Genomic DNA, 14258 nt, shown 5'->3' on the forward strand with positions numbered 1-14258 from the left:
TGCCTGTCTACTGCTACTGTGATCTGTTAGTTAGTTTGTGTGATTGTGTGGCTTTGGTGAATCCGAACGAATCCTTTTGAATGCCGAAGTCACACAAAAACACAAACAAAATAATTGCTCAATGCAGCGGTACACCAGCAGCTCCTGTTTTTTAGCAATGTTAAATCACTGTATTTCTCAATGGAGTCTGGCTTTGAAGACTGATAAAACGGCTTAGTTTTCCCGTTGGAAATGACTGTTTAACATTTAGGTAAAGCAGTGAAAACACTCTCAATGACATCTACTGTGTGTAACAAACTCTCTATGGATAAATACCCCATGTAACCCCATGTCGAAAAAACTGGACCGTCCCTTTAACATTCACACACCCAGGGTGTCTCTAACGGAAATGATGAACGGCATCTGTGTCATTACAAAACCTTGAAACACTAGATATTTCTCGTCAGAGCCAGGTTATAACACTAGTCCTTGACTCTTCTTCTATTACTGTCAGTTTTTGTCCCTGGAAGGACTCAAACTGCAGAAACAGAACCTAGGTCAGTCATGACGGTATACGAGGTGTGCTTATCTCTAAGGTCAAAACACTAGGTGCTATATGGTCCCTTCCTACCTGCTGACCATCTGTCTTTCCCTTTACATCAGTGGCATTGTGTTTAAAGCTCGACCGCTAAGCTCAGCGTAAACTAAGCCAGGCTGCATGTGCTATAGGTGTCATGCACAAGCAGAGGCTAAGCTAGCCCAAGCCAAGTCAAAGGCGTCCAAGGACTTAAGTCAAAACCAGACTAGACGGGATGTTGTTACACAAAAGAGGTAGCACTTTTCCCCCCCTTGGATGACAGTTTGCTTTCCAACAGGGGCTTTGATATGTTTCAAAAATGTGAGAGGGCTCGGTCGTCTCTGCTGAAGACAGGCTAGCATTAGCTAACATGCTACAGCAGCGTCGTTTCACTGTTGCACATCCATCTCTGTCAAGCTTATTTGGCGAGGCACATGCATCACACTGCAAATTATAAATGGTTAGGTGCTCAAGTTTTCAGTACATCTTTTCAGTATCAATTAATCTACTGATGATTTTACCTATCTACTAAGCATTTAGGCTATAATTATTGATGTCACACTGAGTGCATTTAAGTTGACATGAATACCCGTTCATGAGGCTTATCCCGGTTATGATCTTATCTGTGATATTTACAAAAACAAACCAACCAGGTGTCTGCTCTGAGCGCCAACCACTGTCTGCCTGTCTCGCTCTGTCTTGATTATACACACTCACATTACTTACTAGGCTAACGGTATTCCTTATAACACTGCTTTATAACACTGTCTTGGACTTTGATTAATGTTAGGACTAAGTTTTGCTATTAAATATTTTTTAAGCTACTGAAATAAGTCAGTATAAAGTAGTATTGAAGAGTCTCCAGTCAAATGATACTTGAATTTGATCTTTTCAGACCATCCTGACCATTGCCAGTTTAGCAAACTTTCTGTTGCTGCTGTCTCCAGAGCCGCTCTTCTCCCGGGGAACGATTGCTTCAACATCTGCCTGGTTAGCACGAGCTAACACAGCATAGCAGCAGCTGCTAACATCTGACTCCATACTCTGAAATGGTCCCAACGAATTCGAACTGACTCTGAAACAGCTTGTTTCTGTTGTAAAACCTGGTAATAACTGTTAGGCAACGTTAGCCGTGTGATGCTAGCAGTTAGCCCTGTCACTACCACTTCATATAGGACAAGGGGGCAGTGGATTCATTACTGAAAATCAAAACTCTGGATATGTTGTATTCATGCAACAGTATTCCATTTTTTTCGGAGTACTCCAGGGAGCATATTTGGGTCTCTCCTTAATGGGATTTCTTAAACAAAATCCAGAGATATGGTGTTTACATGCTCGAACATATCAACAAGATGCTCTAACTGCTTGATCATAAACAGGTTATTCATGTCCATGTAAAACACTCCTTGTCACTTTTTTTTTAAATTTTTTAAAATGTGACATTTATGAAGCAAATGTTCTATTGTCTAACCAGTTAATCAAAGAATTGACCCAGGTCCAGCCTAAATGCAGATTTTGTGCGTAACAGCACCAGTAATAATGACAAACAAACAGTAGCTTGGACAGCAGTTCCCTGGGCATATTGCACAAACATACTATAGTCTTATGCACAGTATGGAAGCAGACCTGCGGTCATGTTCCTGCATGATTATTATCCTACCATCACCCACATAAGGGTCTTTTTGATCTGCGGACTGCACCATTTGTTTTGAATACCTTTCATGACAAACATTGTTTGAATGTTGCCCGTTGAGTCCCCTGTGAGCTTTTCAGATGACTCCAGCCAACCCTTATCCACACTGTCGGCCCACTGTTGTGATGTTATGAAAGCTCTCAGTGCTGTAAACCTCAATTTTCTTAACAAAAAATAAAAATGACCAACGGCCGTGTCCCTTAACCGTTTTATCACAACTTCCTCCATCATTTGAGGCCAAATGAAATGGTGCCAGCGTCCCTTCACACATTCTGACAAAGTAGGTTAGCTTGATCACACACCTCTTCGGGTTTCTAAAAATAAGATGGGATTAATTGTTAAAGGTCAGATCTGACATGATTCTTACCTGACTTTCTCTTCTGCAGCGATTGGCTCTCTCCCTGGGGAGATGGTGTGAAATTAAATCCTGCCTTGGAAAGTGGAGCCTGGGCGTCAGTGTGATCGGGCGAGGAAGCTTCTCATCTTATTTCACATGATCAGCACTAAAGTGGGACAATATGATTAGGTAGACAATGGTCTGGATTCATAGACTTGGAGCTGTGTAGTGTTGGTGGGTGCTTTCAAGGGTAAGCATCCCGCAATCAAGTAAAGTCTGGATGATCTCTTATTCATAAACGAGGATATATGGTCTTGTCTTTATGGTCTTTTTGAGTTCCTCCCTTTGATATTTCAGACTTCAAACAAAACTACAAACAGAATTCAGAATTCTCCAATTAGAGAGACCAAGTTTTAGACCAAGATGCAGAATGATTTTTAAATCTAAAGGACAGCAGGACAAAAATACTGTGCCGAACCCAAACCTAGCTACACCTGTGTGACAGCTCTGTAAGAGTTTGTACCTCTGAAGGGAACTGCTTTTTGGGAACTGCTTCTTCCCTCAACGGTTGCGTAGATGGTTTGAGCACAAGTCCCAACTTGCCTTCATTAAGACCAAGTGAGGCTTGTCATATTCCTTTAGAGGTTGTTTAAGATATTGTTCTCCCAGTATTTGACATAGTCTTGGTGTTTGCTCCTGCCGCTGTTCTCTGTGGACACGTTTCTATGTTAGTAAAAGAGGGGATCTTTTAACCAGAGCTGTATGTTTTTACAACCCCTTCTCCTCCCTCAGTCTGGTGTCCTCAACCCTCTTTTCCCACCCCCAGTTAGCAGAAAAACATTTCCAGATGTGCCAAGAAAAGAGCTCCTTGCGCAGTAGCTTAGTAATGGATTTCGTGCACTCAAGCTAAAGGTCACTTCCTCATATTGTTGCTCCACCAATTGTCCCCCTAGACGACCCCAGACAACAAACAGACACAGAGACAAGCATCTTTACAGGATCAGGCAGCGAGCAATATACACAAATTCCCTGCTATGAATGTAAATTGACAGGCCACTGTCAATGAGCTGGTATCTAATTTGGACGGTGGGAGACCAGTGAATATTGCGGGACACTGGGCAGCGTCATAATCGTGTCTGGCACTGGCATATGCATCTGTCTCGGTCCCTCTGTGGCTGCTGGACGGCTGCCCGGAATAGTGCTGCGCTGCGCGGTTTTCTATTGGCTGCACCATCCCGCCGTGCAAGGCTCTACAGGGCGGGTTGGACCCTGGGGCCTTTTTCTATCTCTGCTCTGACTCGATGCTCTTGTCCACTGTCTCATAGCACAGAGGTTTTTGCCATTCACCGCTTTGTGTGCAATATGTTGGAGAGCCAGTGGGCTTGTAGTCACCTCGCACAATGGCACACAGCAGTGATTGTCGGACTTAAACTCAAGTGGCTGCTGAATAACCTCAGAGCGAGCATACCTCTGGGGCAGCATGCACGCCATTTCAGATTTACATGCATAAACAAACGCTGTTAACCCCTGCTGAATAGTTGCCAATCATATTTAGCAAACCGTTTCCTCACTCTGTTTCTTTCTCTTCTCCAGATCGCTGACAGAAAGTGCCTTGTGAAACGACATCCTTACTTGAAGATCCCCGGGTGTTTCTGAAGAGCTCCAGATTTTCCCCTCTGCAGTCGTGACAGGACAGCCGCCACAAACACCCCCGACCTTTCTCTTTGTCCTTACCTGTGCTGAGTGTGGAGAAACCCCAAGTGAAGCGGTGGAGCTACTGCACCGCTGGCCAAGGTGCCAAAGCTTCGAGAGAGAAAGCCACAAACTTTGTGTTCTAAACTGTGCCATCGCACCTCAAAATAGCACCTTCGTTGCTCCCTAACATCCAACCTTTGCACAGATATCATCACTCATACATAGGTCATTTTTGGGGACATCGGTACAACCAGTAGAGCTTGTCTCTGAGCATGCCCCCTCTGCCCAGTCAGAGGTTCGCACCTGAGACTTACTGATTGATGAACAATTAGCAGTGTGACTGACAAACTCCACAACAGAAGCGCAGTCCCATGCTCCGGTCACAGAGACATTGCCAGTCCATTACCTCCACTTTCCTGTCCGCAAGGACAAACCTCATCCGCTGACCTGAAGCAGATCATTTATAGCTGCATGTTCCATCACTTTTAGTTGTTTTATTTTTTATTTTTTTTTTACTGGAACACTCTGAAACGCCTCCTCAGAGGATAGCCTCCTCCTCAAACCAAGTGGCTCCACTCCACCACAGCTCCACAGCCAGCGCCGCTGACATGGCTCTAAACATTGCCTCGATACGGGACACAAAATGGCTGACCCTGGAAGTGTGCCGGCAGTTTCAGAGAGGGACTTGTTCACGCAGCGATGAGGAATGCAAATTTGCCCACCCACCCAAAAGCTGCCAGGTGGAAAACGGGAGGGTGATTGCCTGTTTTGACTCGTTAAAGGTAAGAAGTTTTAAACACAGTAGGTAACTGCTGTTGGGATTTTATGAATTTTACTTCATCTTCGTCTTCTACTCTGTAATTTACCTCGCTGTACACAACCTCATGAAACTTTCAAACGATATAAAGCAAATATGAACAATGGGATTGCATCTCTGCAGCACCAGTATAGCTTGTGACATAAAGCTTTGTGGTCCCTAATGGTCGGTGGGTGTTGGTTGTCTGCTCAAATTAGCATGTGTGTCAGGCCTCCATGCTGCGCTGCAGTTAGCAGAGCAGTCTGACCTATGAAGCTAAAGGCCAGAGAGGTCTGTTGTCATGTTCACTGTCACCACAGGTGTGTGTGTGTACGCGTGTGTGTCTTTGGTTTTTTATACAGTAAGTTCATCTAATGTTACCGCACCCTGTCCATCATCTGTAGATGTGGGCGAACATCTGATCGCCTTAAGTCATTCCAGGGCTTCTATTCCTGGGTGCATGTCAGCTGTCACACACAACCAACAACCAACATAAACAGCCGGGGTGTTTTGTAATGTTTGGTTCTCACGGATCCAAGAAGAGATTTCGGTATAGCATCGTCCAAGTTGTCAGAATCTCCAGAATCTCTATTTTAAATGGATAAAATTGTTTTAATTGACTACATGTGGTTGCTACAGAAATCTACAAGAGGCCTGTTGTTTATTTATTGACCCTTCTTCCCACATATCATGTAGCTGTTATATTTATTATGTGCAATACACTTATTTTTGCACATTTTGCCCAATTAAATGTTGTAAATTATCTTAAATAAGTTTAACAACAGACACTTTGAAAGTCTCCCCAATTATAACAAGGTCGCTTTGCTCAAGCCCCCACATGCTGCAAACAAAATGTCTGCATCCAAGAGCAACCTATTATTTTCTAGCTGTGTGGAAAAAAAGCAGTGACAGTGATAAATAGCCAAAGAAACTAGAGCAGAACACTGAAACTGTGAGTTTTTTTTTTTTGTTGTTGTTGGAGTATTAACTGTAGCTGCATTTTACATATACAGCAAGTGCAGTGTGTGTAGAGCGCGTTTCACAGTTTTCAAGGTTGGACTAGGTCGCTGACAAAACAGAGAGACTAGATTCACACCACTGCCGGAGCTGTTCTTAATTCTGTTGCGGTACATTTTTCTATATCTGAAAATTGCGACCCTTTTGCTCCTGAAACACATGGTGAGCTTTCCACACTTTCATTTTTTTTGTACTTAAAATCCATGAAGATCTTTGCAGTGTGTAAAACTCTTCATTCCAAGTTGCTCATGGGCAATTATTTATGCAACACTATGAAAACAAGCTGCGTTCATGGTGCTATCAGCTGTATTCCTGGCGTAGACTTTGCTCATGGTAAGGCTCCTTGAGTTATTGCTCGCAGCCAGCCACTGAGTGACATTCCTTCCCAGCTGCCAGGTTTTGCGAGCTGTTTCGCCGTTATGGTTTAACGAGCAAACAGCTGACTCCAATCGGGATCGATTTGTTGTTGCACCACGCAGGGGACAGCCTGACATGGCTCCTCCGCACATGACATGATTTTGCTGCGCCTTGAAAACTCCGACCAGTCATCCCTGACTGAGGAAACTAAATGACCGGAGCACTCAACCTCATAGTGGTGCCACCTTTCATTTGGACTGTTCTAAATGACATTTCCTGTACAGATAACAGCTTTGAGGCAATCTACTGTCAATTCATGCATCATCTGAAGGAAAAGCCTGTGCATGTAGTCAGCACTCAAGATGTCTCTCAGAGGCAGCTGTAAAACTACTTACCCAGTAACCCCTGTTCTCTATAATAACATGACTTAGGCTTCTCTCTGTGAGGCCTGCTCTTTCATAATTATGCACAAAAGCCTCTATATCAGAACTCCTATCATTAACAGCAATCTTGATGCTTGCGTTAAGAAAGAAATTTTGCAGGCTATAGGTCTGCCTCATTGTTTTTATCTAACTCTAAGTCTAACTCTAACTCATGCTCAGCAGCACTCTCTACCTTACGCAAAGGACACACGTCCCCAGACAACTGAGAAACATGTGGCCAATCACCATAGGCCTGTCACGATGATTACATCATGACTTGTCATACGATATATAGACATGACCTCAATTATTTTGCTGACCTTGATTTGTCCACAACATGATGCCAAAATAAACAGCAGGGTTTTCCAGGCCATTATAAGACTTGGGTGCAGTGATTCTCCCTTTTTTCCCCCTCTAACCCGACCTACTTGTCCAAAGAAAGATAAAACAGTGTAGCTTACTGGTAGCCTGCAGCGGCACTTTTGGAAAGGAAGAAGCGCAGTCCTGATAGTCTGTAGCTTAACGAGCCAAAAAGTCTGGCATTTTTAGATTTAACTTCCAACTTAATCCTCCACTCCATAAATCCACCGGAAAACTGCCAGGCTCGAAGGCTTTCTGTTCCCGGGAGCCGACTGCAGCACACGGGTTGTAATTTTTAAAGGTAACTGCAGTTTTCCCGGAGCTTCTCTTAGACTATCTGTTGGCTGCAAGAAGCACCACAAGTTTTTGTTTTTGTGGGCGAAATTTCCTTTAAAATCTCAAATTTGAATTTTGGGCTACTCCTATATAGGCGATATGTTTTTTTCTTCTTTACTTTCTTGTATGTATTACTTAAAAAAAAAAAAAAAGTTAAATACTTCCCAATTCCGTTGTCTGAATATTGAATATTGAAAGATTGCACTTGCAATTCATTCTGGGACAATGTATCGTCCAACAAAAGTAGGTATCGTAGCAGGCCTAGCAGCATCTTACAAAGGATGCTTGACCATCGTGGGTGACGGCTCCTCTTCCTTGTCTGTCACTTCATCCTTTGAAGGATTTGAAAAGAAGCTAGCCTCCTGAGAATCAGCTGCAGTTGTCAGCATCATCTGTTGAGCAACACAGTCCAACTACTGCTGGCTGATGATACCTCCTTCAGGTCCTTGTTGAGAAGGCTTGCCTGGTGGGCTGTGCCGTGTAGTGGCAAGCAACACACTCTTTTAAAACCTAGAAGTGCTACTTCACTCACAACCGTAGTGCATAGTAGTTCCTGCATTGGCTTGTTAAGCTAGGCACCCAATTTAGCAGTCTGCCTTAATGCAAGCATCATGGGATGTTGAGGCTTTTGAGAATATGGCTCTCAAACAGCTCTTTTTTGTTCTAACATCCAGTGTATCACACAACAGCATCATGGATACGAAGGAATATTTGTACATCGACTGTTTGGGCTTCATGGCTGTGACCCCTCCACTGCTTACTGTGTATTGATCTAGGAACTGCACTGTCATTGTCGGCTGCTCTGGGTAAGCCCATCAGCTAAAAGCCTACAGCGAACTTGTTAAATGTATGGAGAGATGTGACTCTAATTGCAGCCACTTGTTCTCTCTCACACTCTCTCCTTCTTCTCACCATATAACCCAGTGACAAACGGAGAATACAGGATTCTCTGTACTTTTAACTCCAACTCGCCCCCTCTCCCACAAAGACTTTCCTCGTGACAGCTGAGAGAATGAATGCTTTATTATGCATTAGGAAATGTGTTTCGCTCCACGGCAGGCCGATTTCCACCCCATTACGCCCGTATCGTCTTCCTGGGTCTTCTCATCTGATAGGGTTATCATGCCAGGGTTGTGTGCTGCCAGGCGTGACTTGGCCAATGATCAGAAGGGTCCTTTTCATAAACACGTGAAAGGTACTGCTCAGGAGAGGAGTTGGAGTAGGAGGTGTAACGCTGTTGTTGCACTTGTCAGGCAGCAGTAGGCAGGCATGCCAAGTCAGTGGAGAATTGGACTCTTCTGGTTGTTTTCAGGGTTGGGAAAGAAAAAAAGATTCCTGGGGTGGTAATGGCTCCTTCCTGTTGAACCCCGCTGTTGCCAAACCTCAAATTTGCAGCCCATTGCCAAAATAAAATAATTTGATTCTTATCTCTGTATCAAGGTTTATTTAGATTTTTTAGGCCTATGCTTACTTATATTAAAATAAATATATTTTCAATGATATCATGTAAAATTATAGGCGTCTCCGACTGTAAAGCTCGTCATCTGCCAAGCAATCATCAGCTTCTCATAGGTGTAAGTAATTTTCAACACAATGCAGCAGGGCTAGTCAGAGTGGTACAGTCATTGCTTGTGGCAAGAAATACAGAAGAGGTAAGTTCCTCATATTTTTGCTGGGTACATCCGTCCTTATCGATGAGACCTGGAGAACAAACAGGCCGTTCAGATTTCTGATCAGGCAGTGAAGTCACACAATGGTGACCCCTTAGATAAGTTCCCCGACATGCCAAGATTACAGCGACCTAAATACCTGGTTTTGCATTTTCTGTTGGTGCAATTTGCATGGGACAAAGGACAGCGAGGAGTCACGTCTGCTCCTGCTTTCTCGATCATAAAGCTCGTAGCGTCCTGACTCTGCTGCGCTGCTCTCAGCACTTCTATGGTGTCATGTCTGGGGGGATTATTTCCTGTCCTCCTACTCTACACCGTGGGCTTTAGAAGTAGTCTCTCCATGCTACATTTGTCATCTCTCAAAATAGGACGAGCCACTTCATCCCTGTCCAACTATTCACATTTGGTCAGTTGGCATGATATAGTTTACCTGGTGTCATTCATGTCTAGTCCAGTCTAGTCCAGTTGTGGTGGTATGCTTATTTTGTGGCTGTCCCATACATTTGAGGTTTGTCTCCTCTTTATCCTTTGAATTAGGAAAATTACATGCAAAATAAACATGCAGGCAGGTTTAGTGGCTATCAGGCACATCATGGGGTTTAAATAAAGATTGTAGTTGTTTAATTCAATTGAGAGAGATTGAAATATTTGTTTTTGGGGCTGAAGACTTTACTTTAACATCATTCACTGCAGATGCTGATAGCTAATCAATATAGGCAGAAAGTGCGTCTCCAGTAGTATCACAAATGATGTGTCGTGGTCAAAGCTATTTCCTCTTTAAACTCTTTGATACTTGTTGCTCTGTGACCAATGGAAACCATGACCTATTAGCAGTGGGGATGAGCGGAGGAGGAGGGGGGGGGGGGGCTGTATAGGAAATGAGCGAGAATACCTACGTTAATGGGGTAAATGCAGTCACACCAGTCATGTGATGATGTCACATGGGCTGCGCCTCTGACTGTGGCTGTTTTGTTGATGCTCTGCTTTTCCAGTTGTCTCTAGGCCGTGCTGACTGGGTTATATTTCCTCCCTCTGCAGTTAAAGACTGCTCATGTCCAGAGTGTTCGTCTCAGTTTTTGTTTTTGAGTGCTTGTCGTTGCATGAATATGATGTGACACATGTAGGCAGGTTTAAAGAAAGCAAAAATAAGCAACCGATGGAGAGACTGTCGTTTAGATAACTGTTTTTCCATACTGCAGAAAAGTCGTGGCCGGCAGTAATATGTTTTTGGGTTGTCTGTACGTCAGTGCCATTCTTCATACAGCAGATCAGATATCTAATAACATGGTCCATTCAGTGTTTCTCCCCCACGTTTTCTTTTTGTACCACTCAGATTTTACCAGGTGACCTACACGCCTGACTGAGCTCCATTAGTCTGGGAGGTGGGGGATCGTCCGGTGCATCCTGGCGCTATCACGTTTCGTCAAGTTGTGGCTGTCAAAAAAGAAAGTGGCCGAGCAGGAGAAACAATAGAAGCTACTTTGAGGCATTTGGGGTGTTTTCTTATTGGTGTCACAGACTCGCAGCAGTCCCCCCTGGGGGTTAGGTGCCCTGGTTTACCTCACTTTGTAAGAACATCTTAATCCGGACTTTGCTTCAGAAGAGAGTGTTTTTTGGGGGCGTGGGATGGCTGACGCCTGTAAATTAAGAAGCGAGGGAACATGGCAAAAAGGGAAAGTCTTGATATTTGGCTAGTTAGTGTGGGGAGCCAGAACAACATTTTTAAACCAATTTTCAAACATGATTCAGCAGGAAAGTGCGGGCAAGCTTGAGTTAATCTGTTACTCCATAGTCCACATAGAAAGCAGACAGTGAAACTTAAATGCTAAAGGTTACCTAAGAGATAGATTTCTCTGATTTAACTGTGACTTCCTCCCTCTGGGCTTATTGCATTTGCATTTTTTGGGATCTTTACGAAGCCTCAGTGAACATGAACTTTATGCCCACAGCCCCCCTCTCCTCTCTTGTTTTAAAAGATGGGCTTGGCTGCATTCCTCAGCGTAATCCTCTCGAACTGGGCTACACCCTGGGCAGAGCAAACATGTGGAGGGGAATGCATGCGGCGCAGCGGGAGCCGGTGTTCCCCCAGGGTCATTCACACAGACACAATGAGGCACTGACTTGAGCGTAACGTGGGGCTGCAGCGGCCGCGGCATGCTTTGATGGGCCCCTAGGAGACCCTCGCCGCTGCCGTTCCTTAAACTGGCCTCCCCGTACACAGACACCGTGCACGCACACTCGCTGTCTTCCCTGTGCAAACCATGCCAAATTTCATTTGATCCGTGTGATTTCACCCCCTACACCCCACAGCCCTGGTTTAGCTGATCCGAAAAGGTTCCAAAGATAGGAAGAGATAAGAGGGAGGGTGGAGGAAGTCCCATGACCCGTGTCCAGTTAGTTAGTCAGTCAGTCCTGGAAATGTTCGATACCAATAAGAGAAGAGTTGTGGTTCCAATTTTTTCTTTTTCACACTTCCACAGTCCATATTTTTTTTATTTCTTCCCAGTTTTCATCAAGTTCAAAGTCTTAATCCTGTTGAAACTAACAAGTCTAGATCCACCTTTTCTTCCATGATCCCACTGTTTTCCTCCTTTTATTTTCCGTCCACTTGGGACGCAGCATTTTCACGTTAGTTTTGTCAAGTTGTTTAACTTCTTAGATTTTAAAAGGGATAAATATTTACAAGGTTATTAATGCAGACTTTGAGTGTTTCGCTGTGAGTGTTTCGCTGTGCTACTGTTGATCAGAGAAGTCAATATAGTAGGGTACATGTTGGCATTTTAATTGGGCCACTGCTCTGACCCACATCTGTGTGTCAGTGTATTTGTGTGTGTGTTTGAGACAGAGAGATGGAGTCAGCTGTGATCTCGGCATTTCACTGTCTCCCTCTGGGTCAGCTGCAGAACTGGACTGCAGACACAAGTATTCGCAGAATGTTCAGACATTACAGGAAATGATCATAATGCAGTAGTGCCGTATATTCTTTTTGGGTGTATTAATATTGTCTATGATCGATCTGTATTGTGCACAAGACCACTTTTTTAAGTGGACTCAGGCATGGATCAGTGTACCATCCTTGGGTACGGTACACAGTGTTCATACATTTGACGTTCACAAATTGGACTTTGGGGTCAAGTACTCGGATCTGCGCCCAGGTCCCTGACGTGACTTCACAAAATCAGTTATATATTTCTTGTTTTTGGAACCCGTGTGTTCTGTTGGTGCTGCTGGTTTACAGTGTTTACACTCAGTTTTGGTAGCAAATCTGGTCCTCTGGCAACAGGAATTTTTGGTGTACACTTTTACCTTTTAGCGTGGGCAGCGAAACTAAAAATAAGAACGGACTGTGATACATTTGAAGGTTTGTGTCTAATATCAAGCGAGGATATTTCAGACACCAGAAAAAGAGCAACATTAAGCATTTATGTGTTCGTCAGTACTACTACTACTGTACGCACGTTACAGAATATCCGTCCTTTGTATTCAGGCTTCTACAGCAATCCTATAGTAGGACTATATCTGCCTGCTCTCCACACCACTCTGCTAATACGCAGCCTCTGTTATATCATATAATGGAGCTCTACTTCCGAACTTGAACTCCATTATGTCTTCTGTATAAAACAGAAAATGTATGTCAGATTGAATAGTAGGTGTTCGTCACCCAGTGAGCTGCCTGCAACATGATGGAGCGACTGAGCAGTGAAAATCTGCCCATCTGCTGCACCAGTGTCTCACCTGGTCTCAATTCACCCACTCTCTCTGAGTCATCCTCCTTTTCCATCTCTCTGCTGCCCACAGTGCTGACAAAGTACTAGAATCTCTGCAATCTTTTTTTTTTTTTTTTCTCTCGCAGTAAAAACTTAAATCAGTGCTGCAGAATCAATGCCATCCTCAGATTTGTTGAAAGCCAGCTGGACTCAAACTCCCTTACTGCTGCAGTAGTTGTTGCTGTTGCGAGCACCTCTGCAGTGAAGCAAGAGGCAGATCTATGGCGAGGCAGGCAGGAGGCGCGCTGCAGGCTTGACCTTTCGTATCGGTCTCATTAATTATTGATGCGTAGTTTCATCATCACTCATCAGAGACAGACTCAGGTTGTCCTAATCTAACATCCACACACAGTAGCATTTATTTGTCTGCTTTGCTCTGCCTTGCATGCATAATTCCATTTCAAAATGTATATCATGCTTGGGAAATCAATAGCTCCTGCTTTGTGTTGTTTCCTGGAAAGGCCAGAGATGCCTACTGCTCGCTGCAGCATGTTCCCCGTGTTGCCGGTATACAGAAGCATATGGCGTTTTCTGTGGCCCGTATTAAACATTGAAATTAATCGTTGCTCAGGAAATGTGTTGACTGCTCCCGCTAGGCTTCTTTTAATTCTCCTCTGATTATAAAATGGACAAACTTACAAAGGCAGAGCTCAAGATACTCCACAATTCCCCACCCAGCCGCCCCTAGCTCTCACACACACACACACACACACACACACCTAGGGAGCTACAAACAGCAAGACAGACAGGCCCAGCTGTCTCCCAGGGGCCAGCCTTTATAATGAGACAGAGATCTTCTTAATTGGCTCCGTCTAATGAGGCAACAGAAATGCAATCTTTAGGGGCCCTACACCAGAATGGGTTCTCTCCACTTTTTTTTTTCTTTTTTGTCGAAGTGACTATTAGTCTGTGTCAAACAGGCTCTTGTAAAGCAGCCTTAGCATGACATCCCAATCCCATGTAAGGATGTGTCAGTGCAGGAAATATCTAAGCCGATATGTCGCAATGTCAGTATCACAATAACTTAATAAAGTGAGGAGTATGAACTGCAGCGACAGTGATTGACACGAGCCTGCCTTGTAAAAAATGCTTGCTTATGTGACAATGGAGTGTGCCCTCTGCGAACTCATTCCCTCCTCCTACTGTCGAAGTGCTCTTGTTCTGACTCATATCCTATTCAGGTTGACGGGTGGCAGTGATGGACTCCGTGGTAAAAGCGGGTCCTGCTGTAATTTCTTGTGAAACGCTCCCT

At 44.1% G+C, this 14258-nt stretch overlaps 1 protein-coding gene across 18 annotated transcripts in view; it reads left to right on the plus strand.

Annotated features, from left to right (window-relative positions):
• Positions 1 to 14258, plus strand: part of mbnl2 (muscleblind-like splicing regulator 2) — a 60068-nt gene that overhangs the window by 6386 nt on the left and 39424 nt on the right. For all 18 annotated transcript variants that reach the window (XM_078165568.1, XM_033615575.2, XM_078165569.1 and 15 more), the window contains exon 2: positions 4180 to 5063. In XM_078165568.1, coding sequence (XP_078021694.1) covers positions 4890 to 5063 — 174 coding nt within the window. In that variant the 5' untranslated portion in view covers positions 4180 to 4889. The remainder of the gene's footprint in view (positions 1 to 4179; positions 5064 to 14258) is intronic.

Source organism: Epinephelus lanceolatus, chromosome 24, assembly GCF_041903045.1.
Source record: "Epinephelus lanceolatus isolate andai-2023 chromosome 24, ASM4190304v1, whole genome shotgun sequence".
Taxonomy (NCBI): domain Eukaryota; kingdom Metazoa; phylum Chordata; class Actinopteri; order Perciformes; family Serranidae; genus Epinephelus; species Epinephelus lanceolatus.